This window comes from Fukomys damarensis, unplaced genomic scaffold (genome assembly GCF_012274545.1).
Source record: "Fukomys damarensis isolate Sample0158 unplaced genomic scaffold, DMR_v1.0_HiC HiC_scaffold_2, whole genome shotgun sequence".
Taxonomy (NCBI): domain Eukaryota; kingdom Metazoa; phylum Chordata; class Mammalia; order Rodentia; family Bathyergidae; genus Fukomys; species Fukomys damarensis.
The window spans coordinates 7,903,473-7,923,766 of record NW_022900914.1 but is presented as its reverse complement, the minus strand read 5'-3'; the positions used below and the strand labels follow the sequence as shown (position 1 = coordinate 7,923,766).

The window sequence follows — 20,294 nt, the reverse complement described above, 5'->3', positions numbered from 1 at the left end:
CCTGGGATTGAACTCAGGTCCTTGTGCTTGCAAGGCAGGCCACTAAATCCCTGGCCTTTTTTTTAATTATTCACTTTTTTAAAAAATCTTATTACAGTAAAAGATACATGGCCAAGAATCACAGGACAGGTGTGTTCGAAGAAGGGGAGTTTTTGTAGGGAATCAATGGCAATGTCTTTTATTATAATAAGTGTTTTATTTTAAACATTCACCATATTTTTAAGTCGACCCTTATTGATCAAATGTTTATGGAAATTTCTGTCTAAAACATGACAGTGTATCTTCAAGTCCTTTATTCACTGGATCTGGCACCATTCATGTGACTTCTGGCTCTTCTCCAAAGTCGAAATGACCATGAAAGGTACACATTTTGAATCAAATTAGGGCCTCAAGACAGCCATGACTCCCCATCTAAAGACAGGAAAGACGACTTCCAGAACTGCTTCAAAAAGGGGCAAGAATGATGGGGTCAAATGTGTTAAAGAGGGGGAGAGTATTTTTTATGGAGATTAGCAGCAGTGTGACATTAAAAGTCACTGTATTTTAAAATCATATCTCTTAATCAACTCTCCTTTCATAAGCTTTCTTGGGACTGTGCCTGCCAATTTTGGTTCATATTTCATGGGCCAGAACAATGTCACATGGCCACTCATAGCTGCAAGAGAAGCTGGAAAGCTACACATTTTAAGCTGAACATGGTATCATCCTGAACAAGAACTGTTGATAAAAAGTCAGAAGAAGGGCTATTGGTCAAGAATCCAGCAAACCCAGCCACATCTCCCTGGAACTTCCTGGACTCCAGTTTCTGTTTGGAGGGACTTTCTGGTCTCCAGCGGGCCAATTCTCCATCTTTCCACATCTCTGGGGAAGATTTCCCACCTGTGGGAGACCAACACCCCAGCATGCCTTCCTGTTCGTTCCTTCAGCACAGCCTCCACCAGCTCTGGATTCCCCACAGGCAGAGAGCCAGTGCAGCTCCTGACACATCTTCCCAAAACCTGACACAGCCATGGAAGAGTGGCAGGGAGACAGGGAGCAAGGAAACTTGGTTCTCATGGGAAGAGCAGTGGCAGCACTTTCCTCCCTCCACCAGTGAGCTGATTTTCTCCCAGCACTTTGTAAATGGCAAGGAATAAAAATGAGGGAGACATTGGGATGATGATGGTCAGAGTCTTTTGAAGGGACCTGAAGGCTGAGTCCTGGCTCCACCAGCTCTGTTAAGTCCCATCACTGTTGGGAAACAACAAGAGGAAGGCCCCACCTCCTCCCACGTGGTCCCAGGCTGCAGGTCCAAAGGCTGCGGGGACCACAGGGGCCAGGACCTGGCCAGCAGCCCAGAACTCCCCGCCCCTAGCTCTTTCCCAGGCTGCTCCACCCTTAGCACCCCCAAAGAGAGGAACTGTCCAGGACTACATTTACTCTAGCAAATTAGTCTGTCTCCAGGTGGCTTGGGACCAAAGCCATGTCATTTGCTGCAGTGTCTGCATAGGGGAGCTGGGCCAGCAGGATGCCCGGGGACACTGCAGGGTCCCTGGGAGAGGCTGCAGAGCTTCTCCCCAGCAGTGTGGTGTCACTGCAGATATCCGCTGCCTCCGGGTCCCTCCACCTCTTTCACCAGCTCCAAGTCATTTCCCTGTGTGTGATGGCAGAGCTGTGAGCATCCTGGGCCTCAGTCACCAGTGCCTGGGGCTGATCAACTTTCGGCCAGGAGAAAGGCACTGTTTAAGAAGGCAGGGACCACTTATACCTTCCATGTCCATATGTGTCTTTGGGAATACAGCTCAAGGGGTCTTAGCTTTGAAATCAAAGGACTGTATGACATCAGCAAACTCTGGGCCTCAGTTTCCCTGATAGCCCAGTGTGGTAGGCTATCAGATAGTTCCTAAGGTTTGCAGTTTTAGTATTTAACAGTCAGTAACTGATGCAGAATTGAGCCCATACCATTTTGACAAGCATCTTCTGTATTCCAGACTCTATGCCAGGTGATAGCCATATATTTCCCCATTCTACTTTCACTCTATGGAAGTGCTGCTATTATGCCCATTTTACAGATGTTGAAAGTGAGGTTGAGATAATGAATTAGGATTAAATTTGGTGGCCAGTGACAGAACCCTAATTTATAAGTACCAGTGACTTTAGCAAGGTAGTTTACAAGATCCCCAGAAGCTATGTGTTGATTTCTTTAATATCCATAGTGGTTCTAAAATGCCACAGCATCAGGGACCTAGGTCTTCCTACTTGTTGCTTTATCCTCCATTCCCAAGATTAATTCATTGTCCCTGAGGTTCTGTCTTTGAAGACTTTCCAAAAGTTGCCTGTGCCTCTTCTACTTATATCTCATTGGTCAGAACTAATCATGTGGCCATGTTAGGCAAAGGAGGATGGGAAATGTAGTGTTCCTTTTGGATGACCCTAGGCCCCGCCAAAAATAGGCACTTTATTGCAATAAACGCAGTTAGTTATGGGAGATGGAGAGAATAGGCTTCCAGAAGAGGCAGGCTACCGGAGTTTAGCAATGTCTCCACCACTCACCAAGGTGACCTTGGGTAGTTCTCCTTCACTGAGCCTCTGCCTTGTCCTAGGCACCATTCTTAGAGTTAGGGGATGAGGTGGAGGCAATATTGCCTCCTGTCCCTATCTCTTGGAGGGCACAGCCAGAGTCCTGGAAGCTAATCCAAGTGGCACAGGCTGCAAAGACCACAGTTCTCACTTCCCTGGGTGGGGAAGACAAATGCTCAGATCACTCATGCAGCCCCTGCTCAGGGACCTGAGCAGAGATTGGAACCCAGGGCTTCTGGCTCCAAATCCAGGCTGTCTTCCTCTCCTCCATGCTGCTGGCACCAAGAGGCACCTGGGCTTCTGAGGTCTGAGATGGAGATGTCCATAGCATGTGGAGTTCAGGGGTCAGCCTAGCTGGGGTTGAAGCCCTGCCCTTCCACTGTCTGGCAGTGTGGATAAATCCTAGAACAACTTTGTTCTTCAATTTCCTCTTGGTAAATAAGATTGATTATGAAGCTACAGTGACTTAAAATAAGTCTAGCTTTCAGGACAGTCCTGGGCACCCAGGGTCACTCTGCCCAAGGCAGTAATTACTGTGTTTTTTGTTTTGTTTTGTTTTGTTTCTTGTGTTTTTTTTTTTTTTTTGGTACCAGGGATTGAACTCGGGTCCTTGCGCTTGCAAGGGAGGCCACGGAACCGCTGAGCTAAATCCCCAGCCAGTGATTACTGTTTTTGCCATGCTTTTTAGCACTGCATTTGTCTGCAGCCTGCCCAGGGTAGTCTGTGCCCTGGGCCCCGGGCCTCTCAAGACCACTTCCTACACAGACCGGCTCCCCTTAGCACAGGCACTACCTCCTCCTTGCAGATTTTAACGAGAATGGCTTCATCGACGAAGAGGACCTGCAGAGGATCGTGCTGCGGCTGCTGAACGGCGAGGACATGTCTGAGGACCTGCTGACAGACCTCACGCAGCATGTGCGTACCCCGGGGTTGCAGGAAAGGGTCCGGGGGCCCAAGCTGTCACCCAGAGCCACCCAGATGTCAGCCTACCTTCTGGGAGGAGGCCCGGGGCCAAGCCCAAAGCAGAAGACACGCTGGCTTTCGGACCACAGGATCCCTGGAGACTGCCATGGGGTGGGCAGCACCAGGTGCCCTGAGAAGTAGACGCTCAGCTGTCGGCAGCCAGCCCTCAACTTTCAGTCCTTACTCCAGGGTCCTCCCTCGGGCTCTACAGACAGCCCATGGTGTTCAGAGCAGGCCAGAGGTCCAACAGCAGCTTGGCCACATCACAGGGTCCTCCCTATATTAACCCAGATGTCCTGCAGTGATGAGGAACGAGGAGAGGCCCCCCAACCCAGGAGCAATCAGGGAGCCATGCTCTTAGACCTTGAAACCTTCCAGCGCCTGACTGGTGGGTGGGGACTGGGTGCCCGGGGCCCCCGACCTCAGCACACACCCCCTCATCTCTGTGGGAGGGGATGAGAACCTGCCTCGGGATCTGGCTGAGAACCCGGCCTGGCAGCCCCTGGGCGGGAGGCATCCACCTCCCTTCCCCTTGCTCAGCAGCTCACCACCAACACCAGGCTCCTCTGGGCCCCCTTTCCCTGGCCAGGTCCTGAGCGAGTCGGATCTGGACAGTGACAACATGCTGTCCTTCTCAGAGTTTGAACATGCAATGGCCAAGTCTCCCGATTTCATGAAGTAAGGAGTCCTGGGGCGGGGGAGCTGCCTACTTGGGCAGTGGAACCAACAGGGCCCCCCCCCAGCCTCTCCTTGGCAGGAGAGAGTCTCAGTCTTCCCAACGAAGTCATGGGTGTCTAGGGCACTCGGGAGGTTCTGTCAGAATCAGTAAAAACGGGAGCTCCTGGGGAATGAAGACAGCCGGGGGCTGCCGGCCAGGCTCCACAGACCACGTGAGCGGTGCGGACTCAGGGGCAGCCCTCTGACAGCCAGGGCACCCACGTGCTCCCCTGCAGGACGACTGGACTCCAAGCCTGACCTGAGGCACTACTTTCCCCACTGTTACAGGAGCCATGGGATCTGGGGGCTTTGCCGGGAGCCTGAGGGTGCCCATGGTGGTGCTCACGCAAGAAAAGAAACTTGTTTTTAAGAAAAGAAACTTGACAAGAGAAGCAACCGATTCTCCTTCGAGAGGAGGACTTAATGGTCTCAGTTGTCTTCTTTGGTCCAAACGCCTCTAAGGTGCTGGGCCGTTTCCACATCTCCTGGCCTCAGGGACAGGAAGTGCAGCCCAGAGTCTAGACCTGAGAGGCAGCCCAGGTCTAGACCTGAGAGCTTTGAGCTGAGCTAGCATCTGTCAACGGGGGGTCTCCTGCACCAACACCTGTTCCATCCCTAGAGGTCACGGCAAGAACGCCCACCCAAGATGGCTTAAGAAACCAACCCCACAGGAACAGAGAGCTGTCTCTCCTCTCTGCCGACTGCTTCTCCTCCACACTTAGCCTCACGCTGCGGGCCAGCCGTCTCCGCTTTGTCAGACACGAGGCCATCACAGCCCTCCTCCAGCGGCCAAGTTTATATCTCCTTGACTTGAGCCTCAGCCCTTCCTAACTGGTATCTCAGTTCAGACCTGAATTCCCAGAGAGACACAGTCCAGGTGCTCGAGGTCCTGGTCCAACCACCCTGATGAAGGCGAAGGCTCCCACTCCACCGTGGCTGCCAGAGGCCTGTGGCTGGGTTGGGGTCCCCTCAACCAAAGGGATTCCTTCCTCTTCCACAATAGCCCGGCACGGAGTGGAGGTTGGAATCCCGTCTGCCTTGAATTTCCCTGACTCGTTCTCATTTCTTTGCATTGGTGGATGCCACACAGCTGACTGCATTCTGGCTCTACTAACAGAAGTTTTGGGGTTGGTTTGAGCCTCTGCCCAGAGAAAGGAGAAAGGGACATGGAGGCAGTTACGGTGGGGACCTCGAGGAGCACTGAGCCCCGTGCTCGAGGGGCCGTCGGGAACGCAGGCTGCGGGCGGCTCACGGGAGTCTTCCCTTTCAGCTCCTTTCGGATCCACTTCTGGGGATGCTGAAGTGACTTGCACTGACCCAGCAGCCTCGAGGGGCACCGCTGGGAGCCCCTGTCCAGATCCTGGGGAGATGACCCCAAGGCTGACCGTGTCCACAGCCTGCCCTCCCTCCAGAGTAAAAACAAAGCTTTTTCCTTGGCTTGTCGGCCCACTGCTTTTGGACCACAGGATCGGACACGGGGACTTTGTACGGAGAACCGCTCATTGCACGGCGTAAGCTTGCCGATGATGCCAAGCAAGCAGGGAGGGCCTGTCTTTCTGACCTGCTCTCAGAGCGGGGGAGGCCAAGCAGGAGGCATGGCAGCAGAGGGTCCATTCCTCCCACACTTCCCTGGAGCCCTGCCCCACGTCTCCCAGTGCGCAGGGCACCAAGATGCGCTCAGCGCAGTCTTTCCAGCGAGCGCCGGCTTCCCGTCCTCATCCCATGGAGAAGACATCTCGGCCCCGCCTGGCACTCCCGGGCCCTCAGGGTGAGACCAGGCATGGGCCAGGAGTCAGGGTTCACTTGCTTTGCTGTTCTGCCAAGCCCTGGAATGGATCTGGCCACTCCAGGGCAGTTCGGGCCCAGCTGGTTGGGGGCTGTGGGACCCAAGAGGGTCCTGAGAGAGGCCAGGTGCCCATCTGGTGAGCACAGGTTTTCTTATTTATATTGGCCTGGGGGTAAGTTGGGAATTGCAGGCAACAGAAGAAGAGCTTCGCCCTCCTGTTCTAAAGTCTTGAACTTTACCACGGCCCCTCACCTGTCCAGGAGCACTAAGGGCCCCGTTGCTGGACAGAGTCCCCTCAGAGGGTCCAATCCTGAGGTCCCCATGCCAGAGTGTGTCCCCTGAGAGGGGGCCTCGAGGAGATGAGGAGCAGAAGTCTGGCAGGAACAGAGCAGACGCACGGCCTGGGCCCCCACGCCAGCACCCACGCCCCGCCCGGAGGAGCTGAAGCACAGAGCTCCCTTGGCGTGGCCTGGGTTGTTCTCCCATCTTCTTTTAGAAACAGCCTTAGGGGCAGATTCCCAATCGGCCTGTCCCTGCCAGTCTGGGAAGAGTGCAGGAAGTAGCCGCCGCCTGTCAAATGGCTTCTTGTCCGGGATGCTGCTCCTCCACCCTTTCTTCGGGGTCCCAAAGGCTGGCCCTATCTCCATGTGGGCCACAAGCAGGTTGTAGAGTGCAAAAGCCAGAGCCTGGGAGCCAGATCTCTTCTTCGCTGTGTGAAGTTGGGCGCCTCGCTCAGTGTCTCTGAACCACCATCCCTTCATCAGTGAAGTGAGGCTAAGGCGCCCCAGGTTATCCTGTGAGCCAAACTGGGCTGAGCCAGGGCTCCTAGAAGCCCCCGTCTCGTGCCCCGTGTGATGCTCTGGGACACTTTTCCCTCATGTTCACACATGGGACAACTGGCTTCTTTGACTGCATCAGGGGGCGCTGTACCCGTGAGCTGTCACTGACACTTAGAGATGCCACCCTCCCCGTCCTACTTGTCCACGTTGAGTCTTCAGGCTAAGTTTCCCACAGGCGCTTAAGACAGGATGCTGAGTGACCTCAGGGGCTCTTTCCGGCCCTTGTGAAATGTCCCTAGGACAAAAAGGACAGATACGTGGGATGTGGTGGCTAAAGATTTTATTCCACGCAAACCATCTGGCTAGGGCCAAGGCTCCCAGGCAGCAGCCACCTGGCCTCACGCTCTGAACTCGAAGTAGCTGTCCCTCTTCTGTCGCTCTTGTGGGGACACCCTCTTCCCAGATGGGAACGTCTGATAGGTCCTCTGGTTCTCAGGGGAGACTCTCAAAAGATGCCACTTCTCCTTGGGGCTCAGAGGAGGCCTGGAGGTGAAGACAGAGCCCGTGTCAGATGGTAGACCCGGGTCTGAGGGTGAACAGTGCCCACCACAGCCCCACACAGCCACTTGCGGGCCCGCTGCCCTGCTGGGTGGTCCTCACTTTAGCATATAAATTTCCCTGGCTTGGGAGAAGAGGGGACATGTGCTTGCATGGTAGTCAGGAGCGGGGACAAAGGCATCAGACCGACCCAGCATAGCTTCTGGCCCATGCTCCTGCTGGATATATACATATATATTTTCTGCCCTTGGTATCACTCCCCTGAGCTTTGTTTTGAGGAGAACACTGGGTACTAAGGGTATTGAGTACACTGGGTAAGTAATGGACTAAAGTTCTTAACATAATGCCAGACAAGGAGTAAATACTCAACAGATGTTACCAGACGTGACAGTGGTGGTGGTGCTGGTGATAGTGGAGGTTGGGGCACAGTAATGATGGTGCTGATGGTGACCAAACTCCAGAGGGGGGAGGATCTGCCCCAGACCACCTCTTATCCTCAACCCTACCACCTGGTTGAGCCTGTGACAGGCATGAGATTGTCAGCAGGGCAGGGTACAATCAGAGAAGGGCGAGAGCTGGGGGCACCTGGCAAGAAGGTGTCAAGAGAAGCCCCATCCCCCGAGGAGGCCCAGTCCCTGAGCAGAGGAGACGGTCAGCCTGGACCCCAGAGCTGGACACAGGAGACTCGGGTTCCCTTCCAAGCCCAGCTGCCAACCAGCTGGCCCACCCAAGCCAGGCCTCTAAGGCTGCCAGTGAGAGACCCTCTGGATTCAGATGTCCCCTTTGCCCTATACAGGGCCCCCCTGGGGGCAGTGAGAGCCAAATCCTTAGAAGCCATTCAGCTGTATGGGGAACATCTTCTGCTTTTTCTAGAGCTGGGTCAAGGGAGGGCCAGAAATCCAGGATCTGCTGCTGACCTCACGGGGCCCCCTCTGGACAGAGAGGGAGCTGCCAAGGAGGAAGAGGACTGCCCTGGGAGACCTCCTGGCTTCCAGCCCAGGCACCCACCACCACCCCACTCCTGCCACAGGGCACCTGAAGTCAGCTTGAGATCCCATGCCTGTGTGGCAGGCAGGAGAGGTGGGGCTCCAGATCACCTCACAGGGCAAAGCTGGCCTTCCCTGGGAGAAAGGCACTCTCACCAATAACAGCAGCTATGAGGGCAGGCTTGAGGAGTGGCCATTTTGTGGGGGGGAGGGGTAGCCTTTCAAGACATCTTCAAGTCCCTAGGAGAACATTTGCCAAGCTTGGCAGGGGTGAAGGGTAGATCCTCTGCTCGTTGCAGTGTCCCGTGTGTCCACCAGAGGGCAGAAGCTGCATGACAATTGGACCAGAGCAGCCCCCTGCTGCCCTCGTGGGAGGAGGGAGGTGTGACAGGCTCAAATTACAGGTGTGTTCCCAAACTCAGGGTGGGATTCCGGGCATTCAGGTTCCTGATGGCCCTCCTGAGGCTGCTGGAGCTGTGCCCTGCAGACACTGGTGGGCAAATTCATGACCTGGCTTCTGTCTGGGCCCCCTGCAGGCCCCTGGAGGGAGAAGGTGGCCTGTGGACGTGTTTGTTGGTGCCGGGTGGGAAGGGAGGGCAGGGAGGGTAGGTACTCACAGGTCGGTGGGGATGGGGTACCCTTCCCTCTCCCTCACAGGCAGCACGAAGTAGGGTTCCTGAGGCACTGTGCCGGTCTTGTCTCTGTAGTACTTCCGGTGCTGCTGCGCCCTCTGTAGCTCCATTAGGGAAGAGAGGACAGTGGCCGGTGAGCAGCAGGACCTTCAGGAGCCTGTACTCTGCCTGCTGTGTTGGGCAGGGGTGAGGCAGTCTCGTTGTTAGGGTTTGATCTAGAATGTCCCCCAAAGGCTCAAGTGTTTGGAGGGTGACTGGACCCTGGGGTGCTGCGCTCATCAGTGGCCTCGTCCATTACTGAGCTCGTGATCGGGATCGTGAGGAGGAAGAGGAGCGAGCTCTGCCCCGGGCCCTCCCTTCTCTGTCTGCGTCCTGCCACCGCAGTGGGGCTGTCCTCTCCCAGGCCCTTTCCGCCTTGGAGCCAGCCCACCAGGGACTAAAACTGTGAGCTGCGATAAGCCTCTCCTCCTTTAAATTGTGAGCATTAGGTATTTTGTTCTAGTAACAGGGAAGTAACTAAGACACTGCCCTAGTGTCCCTGGAGGATTCTCTGGGGTTTCTGAATCCCCAGCCCAACTGCTGAGCAGCCGGTGTCCTCTCTGAGCCTCAGTCCCTCTTCTAATGGGGATCTCAGACCCCCCATCTGCACACCGGCTTTGATACAGACAGTAAAGGAGAGGAGGAAGCAGCAGGAGAGGTGTGAAAGCCCAGGAGGTGTGAAAGTCTGGGCTTGGCCTGCTCTGGTCCTCCCTCCCTCCCCCGGCAGGACTCATCCAGTGTGAGAGCTGAGGCGGGAACAGCTGTCAGCCTCTGAGGGTGTTGGCCTCGTCCCACCCCTAGGAGGCTGCCTTCATACGCGAGGCCCCAGCCCTGACACCAGGTACCCGTGTCCTTGCGGTCAGGCTGGCGAGGACATTCATAAGATGGGGTACACAGAGAACAGGGTCCCGGAAACACGGCAGAGAGTCGGCAGTGATCTGTACAGGGAAGAAGGGCCAGCTCGGGTCCCCGGGGCCTTCTGGGGTACTTCATAAGCCAGAGGAGTGGTACAAGGGCAATAGGGCTGTGGGCAGGTCTCCTTCATCCTGGTGTCACCTGGGTGAAACTGGCTCAGGGTACAACCTCAGGGGGCCGGGGACTGGGAGCGCCGTGGGCACCAGAGTTCAGGTGGGTAGACCAGTAAGCCGGATACAGGCAAGGCATCAGTGTCCCTGTGTTTTATGTGATTCATCCAGTGGCTGAATCTTTGGCCTTTTACTCAGAAACATCCCAATCCACTAGCAGCGGTCATGCTCGGGGACAGGAGTCCCAAAGCCCAGGGCAGGGGAGGTCGGACAGGCAGAGCCCCAGGCCCGCCCCGACCCTGAGCCAAATCACCAGGTTCCCTGCTGCCTCTGGAAAGCAAACGAAGCCACTCGGGAGGGTGGTGGGCACTCTCTGGCTCACCTGGTAGAAGTGCGCCAGCTCCACGGTGCGGTGGCCGTCCAGGTTGAAGCGCGTATAGCTGGGCAGGTGCAGCCAGTGGTCCCTGAGGTTCGAGAGGTCCATCAACACCAGGTTGGGGTTGGGGGAGAAGATGGTGGGGAAGGAGCCGCCGCCGCTGAGGGGTGTGTGGCTCTTCTCCATGGCCGTGTTGCGGTGGTCCTGGAAGTACTTGAGAGTGGTGGCGCCATAGGGTGAGCCGAAGGAGGAGGCCACGCCGGGGACATGGCCTTGATACCTGCAGGGGAGCAGGGCGGGTGGGAAGGCAGGGAATGAATGTGCCAGGCCCACTTCTGGGAGACGCCTTAAAAGCTGAGGGGCCCTGTGGTCCCCCGGCTTCGAGAGGCTCTGGAGGTGCACTGCCCCGCTGAGGTCTCTGGGGGAGGCTGATAGAGGGGCCCAGGCTCCTTCCTCTGCACCCAGCTCTCTGCTTGATGCCTCTCCCTCCCAGGCCTCCACCACTGGGGTTGGCCTGGCCCGCTGTGCCCGGATGCCCACCAGCCACCCCTCGGATGTTCCAGACAGGGTCTCCCACCCTCGCCTCCCCAGCAGTCTGGTCCCATCCCAGCAGCGTCCTCCCTCCACCCAGGTCAGAAATCTGGGCATCCGTGTCCTCTCCAATGGGCTGCCCAAGCCCGCGGGCCCACCGCATGCCCTGAGCTCAGCCGTGTCACCGCTCATCTGGACCGTGGTCATTATGTGCCCAACATTCTCCTACCCAAATTCACAGCCCCAACCCCGATCCACCGTCCACACTTCCGCTAAATCAAGTTCTTAGCGAGGCATCCGGAGCTGCCCGTGGTCAGACCCCTGCCCACCTCTCCAGCCTCACGGTGGCCAAACAGCCGCCCTGAGGAGCCATCGTGCTTCTGGGGGTGACTGCCGGCTCCCTCTCTCCTCCAGCCCCTCAGCGTTCTTCCTGTGTCTTCCGCCATCGCGGTGCCAATCCTGCTCACCCCACCGCTCCCGATCCTGCTCTGCCTCCCAAATCCCAAACAGCCCTGGAAGCCTTGTCTACCTGGCCCTTCTGCTAAGAATCCCACCACCCCCAGGTCCGGGAAGCATCTGCCGGCTTTGCACCTGAAATCCGCCCCACAACCATCCCTCTTTCTGTGCTGCTCCTGTCTCTGTGTCTCTCACCCCTCACCCGACAGCAGCTTTTCAGGGGCAGCGCTTGCTGTTTCGTTCCTGTCCGTATGACCGGGGTGCAGTGCCAGGCCTGGCGCACAGTGTGTGGGTAGGAAATGGTTTACTAAACAGACAAAAGGATGAGAGGGTGACCGATGTACCTGTGGAGCTGATGACGTTTACAGTGGGACCCGAGCAGTGAACACTCAGGGGCCCGTGACCATGCTGCAGGGACCTCCGGGCCCTGTCCTAAGACCACTCCTCCAGGGGACTTGATGCCCCTTTTCTCTCTCGTCAGAGAGTCCTAACCACACACCAGACTGGTCCCAGGCACCCTTCACCCCTGCACTCCAGGCACGAGTCCTGACCCACAGCCTGATGACGCCTCAGGCCTCCATCTCCCCACTAGAAGATGCCTGACGACCTTCAAAACAATGCAAGAAAGTAAAAGCAAAAAGACTACTGACACCTCCCATTCGCTTTCTGCTGGAGGCAAAATATCTAGAGTGGTCCTGGTCCCACACTCCCTATGCACAGTGCCTTCCTGGGATCTGGAGGCCTGGAGGCTGCCGGGGCTGGAGCAACAAGAGTGTCAAGGAATGCGGCTGCTGAGCTGGCCATGAGACACGCTGTCCTTAGCCCAGAGCTCTTCCCGCCGGGCACCCTGAGTCCCCTGCCTGTGGCCATGTCTCCTCCTTACCTGGAAACTGGGGACGGGGTGAGGATTCCTAGTTGCCCCTCCAGTGAGCCACTTCCAGGGACAGAGAGCTCCCGTCTGCACCACTTACCTCCCCTTGCCCCAGGGTCTGCGGCCCAGCCCTCCCGCCACACGGGCAGCCTCAGGACCCCATGTTGGCTCTCCATCTCTCTGCCCTTCACTTCTGCCGCCTCTCCCTGGGGATCGAGCCTGGGAGTGCTCTACCACTGAGCTACAACCCCACCCCTTCTGTTTTTATGTTGAGGCGGAGGCTCACTAAGATGTCCAGGCTGGCCTCAAACTCATGATTGTCCTGGCCCAGCCTCCAGAGTAGCTGGGATTGCAGGTGTGAGCCGCCACACCAGCGCTGTCTCTGCTGTCCTCCATGTCTCCTTCCCTCTTGGCTTCCTCCTCTCTGCTTGGCACACACCCGACCTTTCCTAGGTGGCAGAATTCTGTAGGAGATCTGGCTGTTATCTCACACGATATCTCCCCTCTTTCTTCTGTTTCCTAATCTCTCTGAGGACCGCCTTGGCCCCTCGGCCTTCATTTCTTCAACTCCTGTTCTTTCCCGACCGCCCTCAGTCTGGTTTCTGACCCAGCGCTTAAACATGAGCTTCTACTTTTTAACTAAGGTCATCAAGGTCCCCCGTGTCCTTGGCTTACGCTGCCTCTCTGTGCAACATTTGCACTGATGCAGAAACTTTATAAAAGGAGATGTGCCCGAAGAATAGAAGCGGGATCCTGACAGTGCTTCCTGCTGGAGATGAAAGTTCCTAAAAATACATACTTGGTAACCTCCGAGGAACAAGACAATGGGACTGATGGGAAAGCGCTGCTCCCTTCCAACCTGCGTCCCGGTGTGGAGGGTACTCTGTGCCCACTGGTTCCTGCCCACGGGATGTGGAGGAGCATCCGGGTGCTGAGAGAGCCGAGGGGAAACTGGGCCGCGGCAGCCCACCCTCCCTCAGCCTTTCTCTTGCACACAAGGAAACACACATGACCCAGAAGTTCTAGGCGGACAGACGCCAGCCCCGCCTGCCCCCTTCTGGGCTTCTGTGTACTTGGCAGACATTCTGACATCAATTCTTAGTCTCGTTGCTCAGTTGGTTCAGAAAGTAGGGAATAAAGGAAGACTCGCAGTGATCAGGTCTGCTGAACCCCGACACAAAGACAGCAACAGGATGAAAGATGAAGAAAGACACCCACTCATTCGGCAGGACAGAGCGCACGCCAAATGTCCAGCCAGGTAGGAAGCCGGAAATTTCTTCAGGCAAAAACATGCGGGAAACAGCACTCACAAGCCCTTTTTGAAAGTAATCTGCAACCATAAAACCCTGCCAACCAAGAGGTGACTGAAAAGAAAAAAACCAGGAGTGCAGCAGCTCTGTAAGAATGAGAGGTGGTGCTCTGCAGTTCTAGAACAGAACTAGGAATAGCAGCCAGGTGAGCGCTGCTTGCCGAACAGAATGTAAATGTTGTAAAACCTGTCAAGGTAAAAATAACCTGAGCCACTGAGGATGGGGGGTGGGTGGAGGAGAAGGGAGCACTTGTTGAGAATGGCATCCCGCAGTCCACCCACGGCATCGGAGCTGGGAGCTGAAACCCATCCCTAAAACACGAAGAAGGGCCCCGCCCGTGGGTGGGTTTTATTCCCCACCTTTTAGAGGAAATTTGCAAGAATTCGTATCTTGTGATGAGCTGACATTCATCTAAAGTCTACTGATTCTTCCATTTCATTTCAATTTCTTTCTCTTAAACTCTGGTAAGACTGAATTTCGTGGTCCTCATTTTGAAATAGCAAATTTAGTATGATTTTTTAAAATAAGATTGCTTTCTTCTGTCTTCATCTCCACCACTCCATCCACATAATTTGCACACAAGGACCAATCTGGAGTGGGCTCACCAAATGGTAATCTTGGTTTAATTCCAGGTGTTTGGACTTGGGGTGACCTGTTGCTTCCTTCTTCGTGTCCTTATCCTTTGATGGCATTGTTGGGGACCCACTGGGTGCCCACACAGTGCCAGGGCCCGGCACACCGAGCTCCTAGTTTTGCTGAGAAGCTCCAGAGTTGTGAGGGGCGCGTCCTGAGTACCATGCTGGGTGGCACAGGCGCCACCATCGCTAACTCATGCCAGAGCTGGTGGAGGCAGCCACATTATCAAACACAGGGGAAGGCCACCCCTTGGGTGGTACTGGCCTGGCTCCATGAGTCCCCTGGGGTGGGGCTTTGAGGAGGACCTCGGGAAAGGGGACATCGGGGGTCATCTTCTGGTGCTGGTGCTTCCCTTTTCGCCCCTCCTGGGAGGCCCATCCAGTACCTCCCATCATGGGTGTCCATGATGCCTGGGTTTCTCTCTGGCTCCAACCATGCTAACCACAGACCCACACGCCCTGCTGCCCAGTATGACTGAAACCTGCCTGTCCCTCCTCATGTCCTGGGTTATATCCCTGCCTCATTTTCCACCACCCCATCCACCCTTTACCTCAGCCAAAACTAGAGCCCTTGGCCGCCCTGGCATCTGCCTCCCCCACAGGCCTCCCACCCAGCATTTTCCCCACCCTCTGCCCTCCTCCAGCCACTGCTGTGCTCACCGACGACCTCAAACCTTCTAGACCAAGTTTCACCCTCTGCAGCCTGTGTGCACCCTGAGGCCAGAGCGACCTTCCTCACTGCCTCTCTGCACACCAGACCTCCGAGCTGTCACCACTGGCATTTGCCACTGTTCACTCCGAAAGAACTGGTCCTCTTTGTCACCTTCCCTGACTGCACCTTGCACCTAGCGTCTGTGCCTAGGATTGTCATCTGTCTGTCCGTGTTCAGGTCCACTTGAATCTAACTCCTCCATCAACTCGGGTTCTAATTGTCAGCCTGGGACTCATGACAAGCGCTCCAATAACTGCTCACTGAAGGGGGAGAAGCCCGGAACCACAGGGCCAGGACGTTCTGGAGCGCGGTTTTGGAAGGTGTGAACTCTGAGCATCACAGCACACGAAGCAGCCCTCCCTCGGGGGTGTTGGGCTCTCTAAAGAAAGGAGCTATAGAAACGTGACTCTGTCCTTCCAATTCTTCTCTGCCACCCCCAAGCTTTCTGCCATGCTCCTCCTCTGCTCCCTGCCTTCCCGCCCTCTCTGAATGCCAAGATATTTTCATTCCAAAAGAATAGAAGCCCCCTCCTCCGCAGCCCTCCCAGGCTTCCCTTCAAGACTTGCTTCTCTGGCAGGTGTGTGTGAGTGTGTGTGCGTGCATGTGTGTGCGTGTGTGTGTGTGTGTGTGTGCACATGCTCCTAACTGCATGTGCGCACATGTGCATGGTCACATTCCTAAGCACCCATTGGGTGCACACGGCAAGCGAGGAGCCTGTCTGTCTTGTGCACCTGCCCTGTCCGCCTCACGCATGGCCCACGGCGGCTCCAGGGCAGAGCCCTCGGCAGCCCTGCTTTTGTTGTTTTGTGAGCAGCCAAGGTGGAAAGGAGAAGAAGGGACTGGTGGAGGACGGCACACTCACACCTTCTGCTTCTGCCTGACCTGTGCATCTGCCCTGTGGCCCCGTGTCTGCCCCTGAGTTCCTCTGCCACCTGCACAGCTCACAGGCTCCGAACTGGACCAAGCCGGGCCTTCGGGTAATGAGCACAGGGATTCTAAAGCCCTCAGTGGATTACTGTGTATACAGGGAGCAGTCCCTTCCCTGCCTCTTAACAGCACTGGCTCCCCCATAGCTAACATTAAAATTAATTACCATGAGCATCAGGGATCCCACGAGCAGCCTTATTAACTAATTAACTTGTCACTATTCAGCATGTCCCCTTTCCACTTCTCCACAACACCTCCTGCTGAGGACGGTTCTGATCAGATCCTTCCCCAGGGCCGAACCTACCAGGGCTCCCACTGTCTGCAGAATTAAGAACAAACTGGGCCAGCTGCTCAGGGCCTCCTGACATGCCTCTGGGAGAGGTCTTTCCAGCCTTGTCACCCTCTTCCATATCGAAGCTTTGCCACTGTGGCCAAAGAGGACATCCACTACTTTGACAGCAGTGGCGGCGGAGCCTCCAGCCCTGCCTTTTGTCATACCCTTCCCTCCGCCCGGAAGCTCCCCATGCCCGGGGTGACCTTGTCCATCTCTCCGGGGACTGTGTTTCTATGGAGCCCATCCTGACCCACCGTATAGGCCCTGCCTGCCCCTTCATGCGTCCTGGCTCTGTACCTTCCTCACATCCCAGTTCATATTCTGCTGTGCTTGGGAGGAGCTAGCCCCTCTGAATTTTCTTCCTCTCTGGATTACAGATTCCCCAGGGGTGAGAGGGTGATGCTTTACTCTATCTGTGTCCCTGCCTTGCCCCGCAGCCAGGTAGGGCTCTGGGAATAGGGGCTGGGAAGGGCAGAGGGATCCTTGAAGAGAAGGTGAAAAAGCAGGCAGAGGACACCATTCACCAGCCTGCCAATAAGCTGCCCCCAGGGAAAGGAAGGATGGGGCTGCCTGCTGGGCAGTGTCCAGTAGAGGACAGGGAGGCTCTGAAACTTATTTCCTGCATCCTCTGCATTTGGGGCTTGAATCTGGGCTAGCTCTGCTCCCACAGTTGGGACTGAGGACTAGCAAAAAGCAGCCAATTGCTGTGTTGGAGCTGTGAGGAGAACAGCGCGTATTAAAAACGAAGGTTGTAAACCCTCCAAACTCATCATTTTACTACATCTTACTGTTTTCCTCCTCCCAGGGTATGTCTAGAGTGCAGGGCAACCAGCCCTCCTCCGTGGATGTGTGTTTCAAGATCCCCAGGGAGACCTGAAGTCCAGGAGTGTACTGAGCTCTGTAGTACTGTGCTTTTCCTCATCCACATAGCTATGGCAGGTGAAATGTAATTGATAACTTAGGCAAAGTAAGAGATGATAATAATAATGATATAATGTAATCATTATAACAATATTCTGTCATAAAAGTTATTTGGAACTGCTTAATTATTTATTTCTGGAATTTCCCATTCAATGCTTTTCGACCACATTTGACCAGGAGTAACAAACTGGGGAAGAGAAACCTTGGTGAGGGTGACCACTGTCCTCCTTCCCGGCCCATTCAGGGATGCCAAGGACAGCCCGAAATGGGCACGAGGCGTTTATACCGCAGGTACGGGTGACAGCTTCTCCCCTCCAAGGACAGTGCACAGCTACCTGTGTGACACCATTCTCCTGATGAGAGCAAGGGTGGAATGCATGATTTAGGCCCTGAGGCCCAGCTCCACGGCAGATGAGGGCACAATTCAAGCAGATGGAGGGTGGGGCTGGGTGCGAACCCTCTTGCCTAGCTTTTGGTGGGAGCTTTGAGCCTCAGGGGCAGTATCAGGCCGGCATGGATAAATACACGGAGAGCCTGGGGAACAGGTTGGAGACAGAGAGCCCAGGAAGGCCGCCACCCATGGCTAACCTGCTGGCAGGAGGCAGGTTCTTACTGAGGCCAGTCATCCCTGGGACACTGGCCTGGAAGCTCCCTGCCCACTTCAGGATGTCGCCCAGGCAGGGCCCATGCAGCAAAGTGCTTGGGAGCTGTGAGGCTTAGGAGCAGCAAACAAAAGGGAGCATCCGGGCTGATAACCAGCAGACCACGTCATCTCACAGCCATCTGGAGACAAGCACCATGGTCTCTCCTATGGAGGAGCCTAGCTGAGGGCTTGAACACAGCGGGGTCTAACTAATGTTAATAGCAAAGTTACCAATGCCAATTAACTGATGCGTTTCCTTTAACCTCCACACCACTGTGATCCCCACTTAACAGATAAAGTGAGGGAGGCATCAAGAGGAGATGGAACTTGCCCGGGGTAAGGGAGTGATGAAGCCTGGACTGGAAACCATCAGCTGGCTGCAGTCTCTCTCCATGTCTATTCCATTCCCTTCCTGCTGAGGGAGGGAGGTGGAATGAGAGGCTGCACGGGGCCTTGGGGTGGATAACTGGGGTGAGCAGGGGTATTAAAGTCACAAAAACTTGGGCCAAGGATTTAGCTCAGTGGTTCCACCACCCGCCTCATAAGTACCAGGTCCCAAGTTTGATCCCTGATACCAAAAATAAAAAAAACAGGAGTTAAAGAAAAAGCCACAAAACTTGGCTGGGTTGTTGAATGGCCTCAGGAAAACTGCTCATTCCTCGTCTGGGTGGTTATGCAGCTTGTTTTGTCTTTTTATTTGTTTAGGATGGGGTCTCGCTCTGTAGTCCAGGTGTCCTCGAACTCATGATCCTGCTGCACCGGCCTCCTGAGTACTGGCATTACAGATGTGCGCCACCAGGCTTGGTTGTTACGTAGGATTTTTGTGTTTTTTTTAAGAGGGTTAATACAGGGGCTGGCACAGTACCTGGTGCATGCTGGGGGTTCATACGTGGGGTTCATGGTGCTACCACTGCACACCGGAGAGCCACGTCTAGCCTATCTCTACCATTGCCAGTGTGGGTTCAGGCAAGCAAGCTCTCCAAGACCTCAGTGCCCAAGTCTGGAACAAAAGGGGCCTGGTCTGCGTGATATCTGAGGTCCTTACTAGAATAAATATCCTCCGCCTTTATGAAGAAAACTGCAAAGGAGGTTCTTTGAGTGTCAGAAGAGACTGGCTGCACTGTAAAATCTGTGATTAGCGTTTGAAAAGACACACAAAAATAATAATTATCCAAGTGTGCTGAGAAATCTTGGATTCTTTCATTAAGTTAACAAAATTCCCAAGGAAGTAGTGTTCAGAACCAGAAAACAACCCAACCTCCTCCATGGGGAGGGTGCGTCCCTCCAGAAAGATCCAGCCCAGGAACCAGCAGATTCAGGTCAGCAGCTCAGCCTAGGCCAGGCCAGGCTGGAAGCTGAATCAGTGACCCATTGGTATCACTATTTCTAAGTCAGTCACAGGATGGGTCCTGTGCTCTCAGGAACTGCAGACAAGTGGCTGGCACAGAGAGGCAGCCTGGGGCCTGCTCCCCAAACCAGCTGCTCCCACGACTTCCAGAGCATGGGGAGGCACGGGGCAGGATCTGCAGACACACCAGGCCTCGGCCCATGTACAGCAGATGGCCAAGGAGTTGGGCAATAGTAGAAATTCCAACCAGAAGCTATGTGAGGCTTAAGGGGGAAAAAAATCACGAGAAACACTCAGAATGTGGTGAAAACACCATTGCCTCAGTCTGCCAAGATGGACACCAACTGAAACGTGCGCATTTACACAATACTGGGAGGGGAGCCCCACTTGTTTGTCCCCCCAGCATCTCAAGACAACACCTGGTGCCCCTCCCCCAGTACGGGACACATCATTCTCAAGCGAATAAAAGAAGGAAAGAATGAATGAATTGGCAATTCCTAAGGCACCTTTACCTACACCCCTGGCTTTGCTTCAGGAAATTATTGGGCCTGTTAAATCGTCCCCAGATGCTCTGGGTGAAACACCCAGCTGTGGCTCCTTCTGAGGGAAGTGACATCCACATGACAGCCCCTCCGTGTTCACTTACTCGGTTTGAAAAGCGTCCAGAGTTCACACAGAACACACTGTGAGGTCTTTGCATTCTGCAACCTGCTCATTTTGCAGGAGAAAGAAGTGTGAAAGTTGGGTGGACCGTACCCGCTACTCGGGCGTCTCACGATCTCTCTGCGCTCCAGGCTGCTGCCTCCGGCTCCTGCAAACCCCAAAGCCCGCTTGTGTCTCCATCTTCTCCCCCTTCTCGAGTCCTTATCCCGGGCTGTCCCCTCTCAGCCACCGACTTTCTACCCAGGGGAATCCAGAAGCGCCCCGCGGGCCCCCACACACCGCCTGCCGAGAACTCAAGGGACTGGGCCTGGGGGACAGTGGCACCCGAGCTCCTCCAAACTCAAGGCGGAGGAGGGACGCTGTGGGAGGAGGCGGCGCGGGCGCCCCAGTTGGGCTCAGGTGCGGCGGGGCGTCGCTTACCCGGGCATAAGGCTGGGGGGCACGTAGGCCGCATTGAACTCGGTCAGAAGGGTGCCCGCGCGGCGGGAGGCCATGGCGGGGGACTGGGGGCCCCACCGGCCCG

The 20,294-nt window shown here is 55.4% G+C and overlaps 2 protein-coding genes across 6 annotated transcripts in view; one reads left to right on the top strand and one right to left on the bottom strand.

Moving 5' to 3' along the window:
• Cib4 (calcium and integrin binding family member 4) overlaps window positions 1-5,658 on the top strand; it is a 50,721-nt gene extending 45,063 nt beyond the window's left edge. The window contains exons 5-7 of one of the 3 annotated variants that reach the window (XM_010604818.1): window positions 3,365-3,474; window positions 4,112-4,200; window positions 5,510-5,658. In XM_010604818.1, the coding sequence (XP_010603120.1) occupies window positions 3,365-3,474; window positions 4,112-4,200; window positions 5,510-5,540 (230 nt within the window). In that variant the 3' untranslated portion in view covers window positions 5,541-5,658. Of the gene's footprint in view, window positions 1-3,364; window positions 3,475-4,111; window positions 4,201-4,858; window positions 5,139-5,509 lie in introns of those variants that run through there. The other 2 variants (XM_010604817.1, XM_010604819.1) reach the window with 2 other exon arrangements.
• A 1,476-nt stretch (window positions 5,659-7,134) lies between these two features.
• Fam166c (family with sequence similarity 166 member C) lies at window positions 7,135-20,276 on the bottom strand. Of its 3 annotated transcripts, none has more exons than XM_010604820.2 (4): window positions 20,192-20,276; window positions 10,427-10,700; window positions 8,966-9,084; window positions 7,135-7,347 (listed from the first exon to the last, which is right to left on the bottom strand). In XM_010604820.2, exons 1-4 carry the CDS (start codon window positions 20,263-20,265, stop codon window positions 7,203-7,205), a joined length of 612 nt encoding a protein of 203 aa, XP_010603122.1. In that variant the 5' UTR covers window positions 20,266-20,276; the 3' UTR covers window positions 7,135-7,202. The 3 variants fall into 3 exon arrangements, with proteins under 3 accessions (XP_010603122.1, XP_010603124.1, XP_019060167.1); XM_010604822.2 differs by having other exon boundaries at window positions 8,966-9,078; XM_019204622.2 differs by lacking the exon at window positions 20,192-20,276 and adding an exon at window positions 19,755-19,912 and having other exon boundaries at window positions 7,221-7,347.
• Window positions 20,277-20,294: the final 18 nt, after the last annotated feature.

Coding starts and splice junctions, on each gene's coding strand:
- Fam166c (XM_010604820.2), bottom strand. CDS start 20,265: ATGGCCTCCCGCCGCGCGGGCACCCTTCTGACCGAGTTCAATGCGGCC. Junction 9,085..10,426: donor AGCTGGCGCACTTCTACCAG/GTGAGCCAGAGA, acceptor TCCCTAATGGAG/CTACAGAGGGCGCAGCAGCA. Junction 7,348..8,965: donor TACCCCATCCCCACCGACCT/GTGAGTACCTAC, acceptor CTTCACCTCCAG/GCCTCCTCTGAGCCCCAAGG.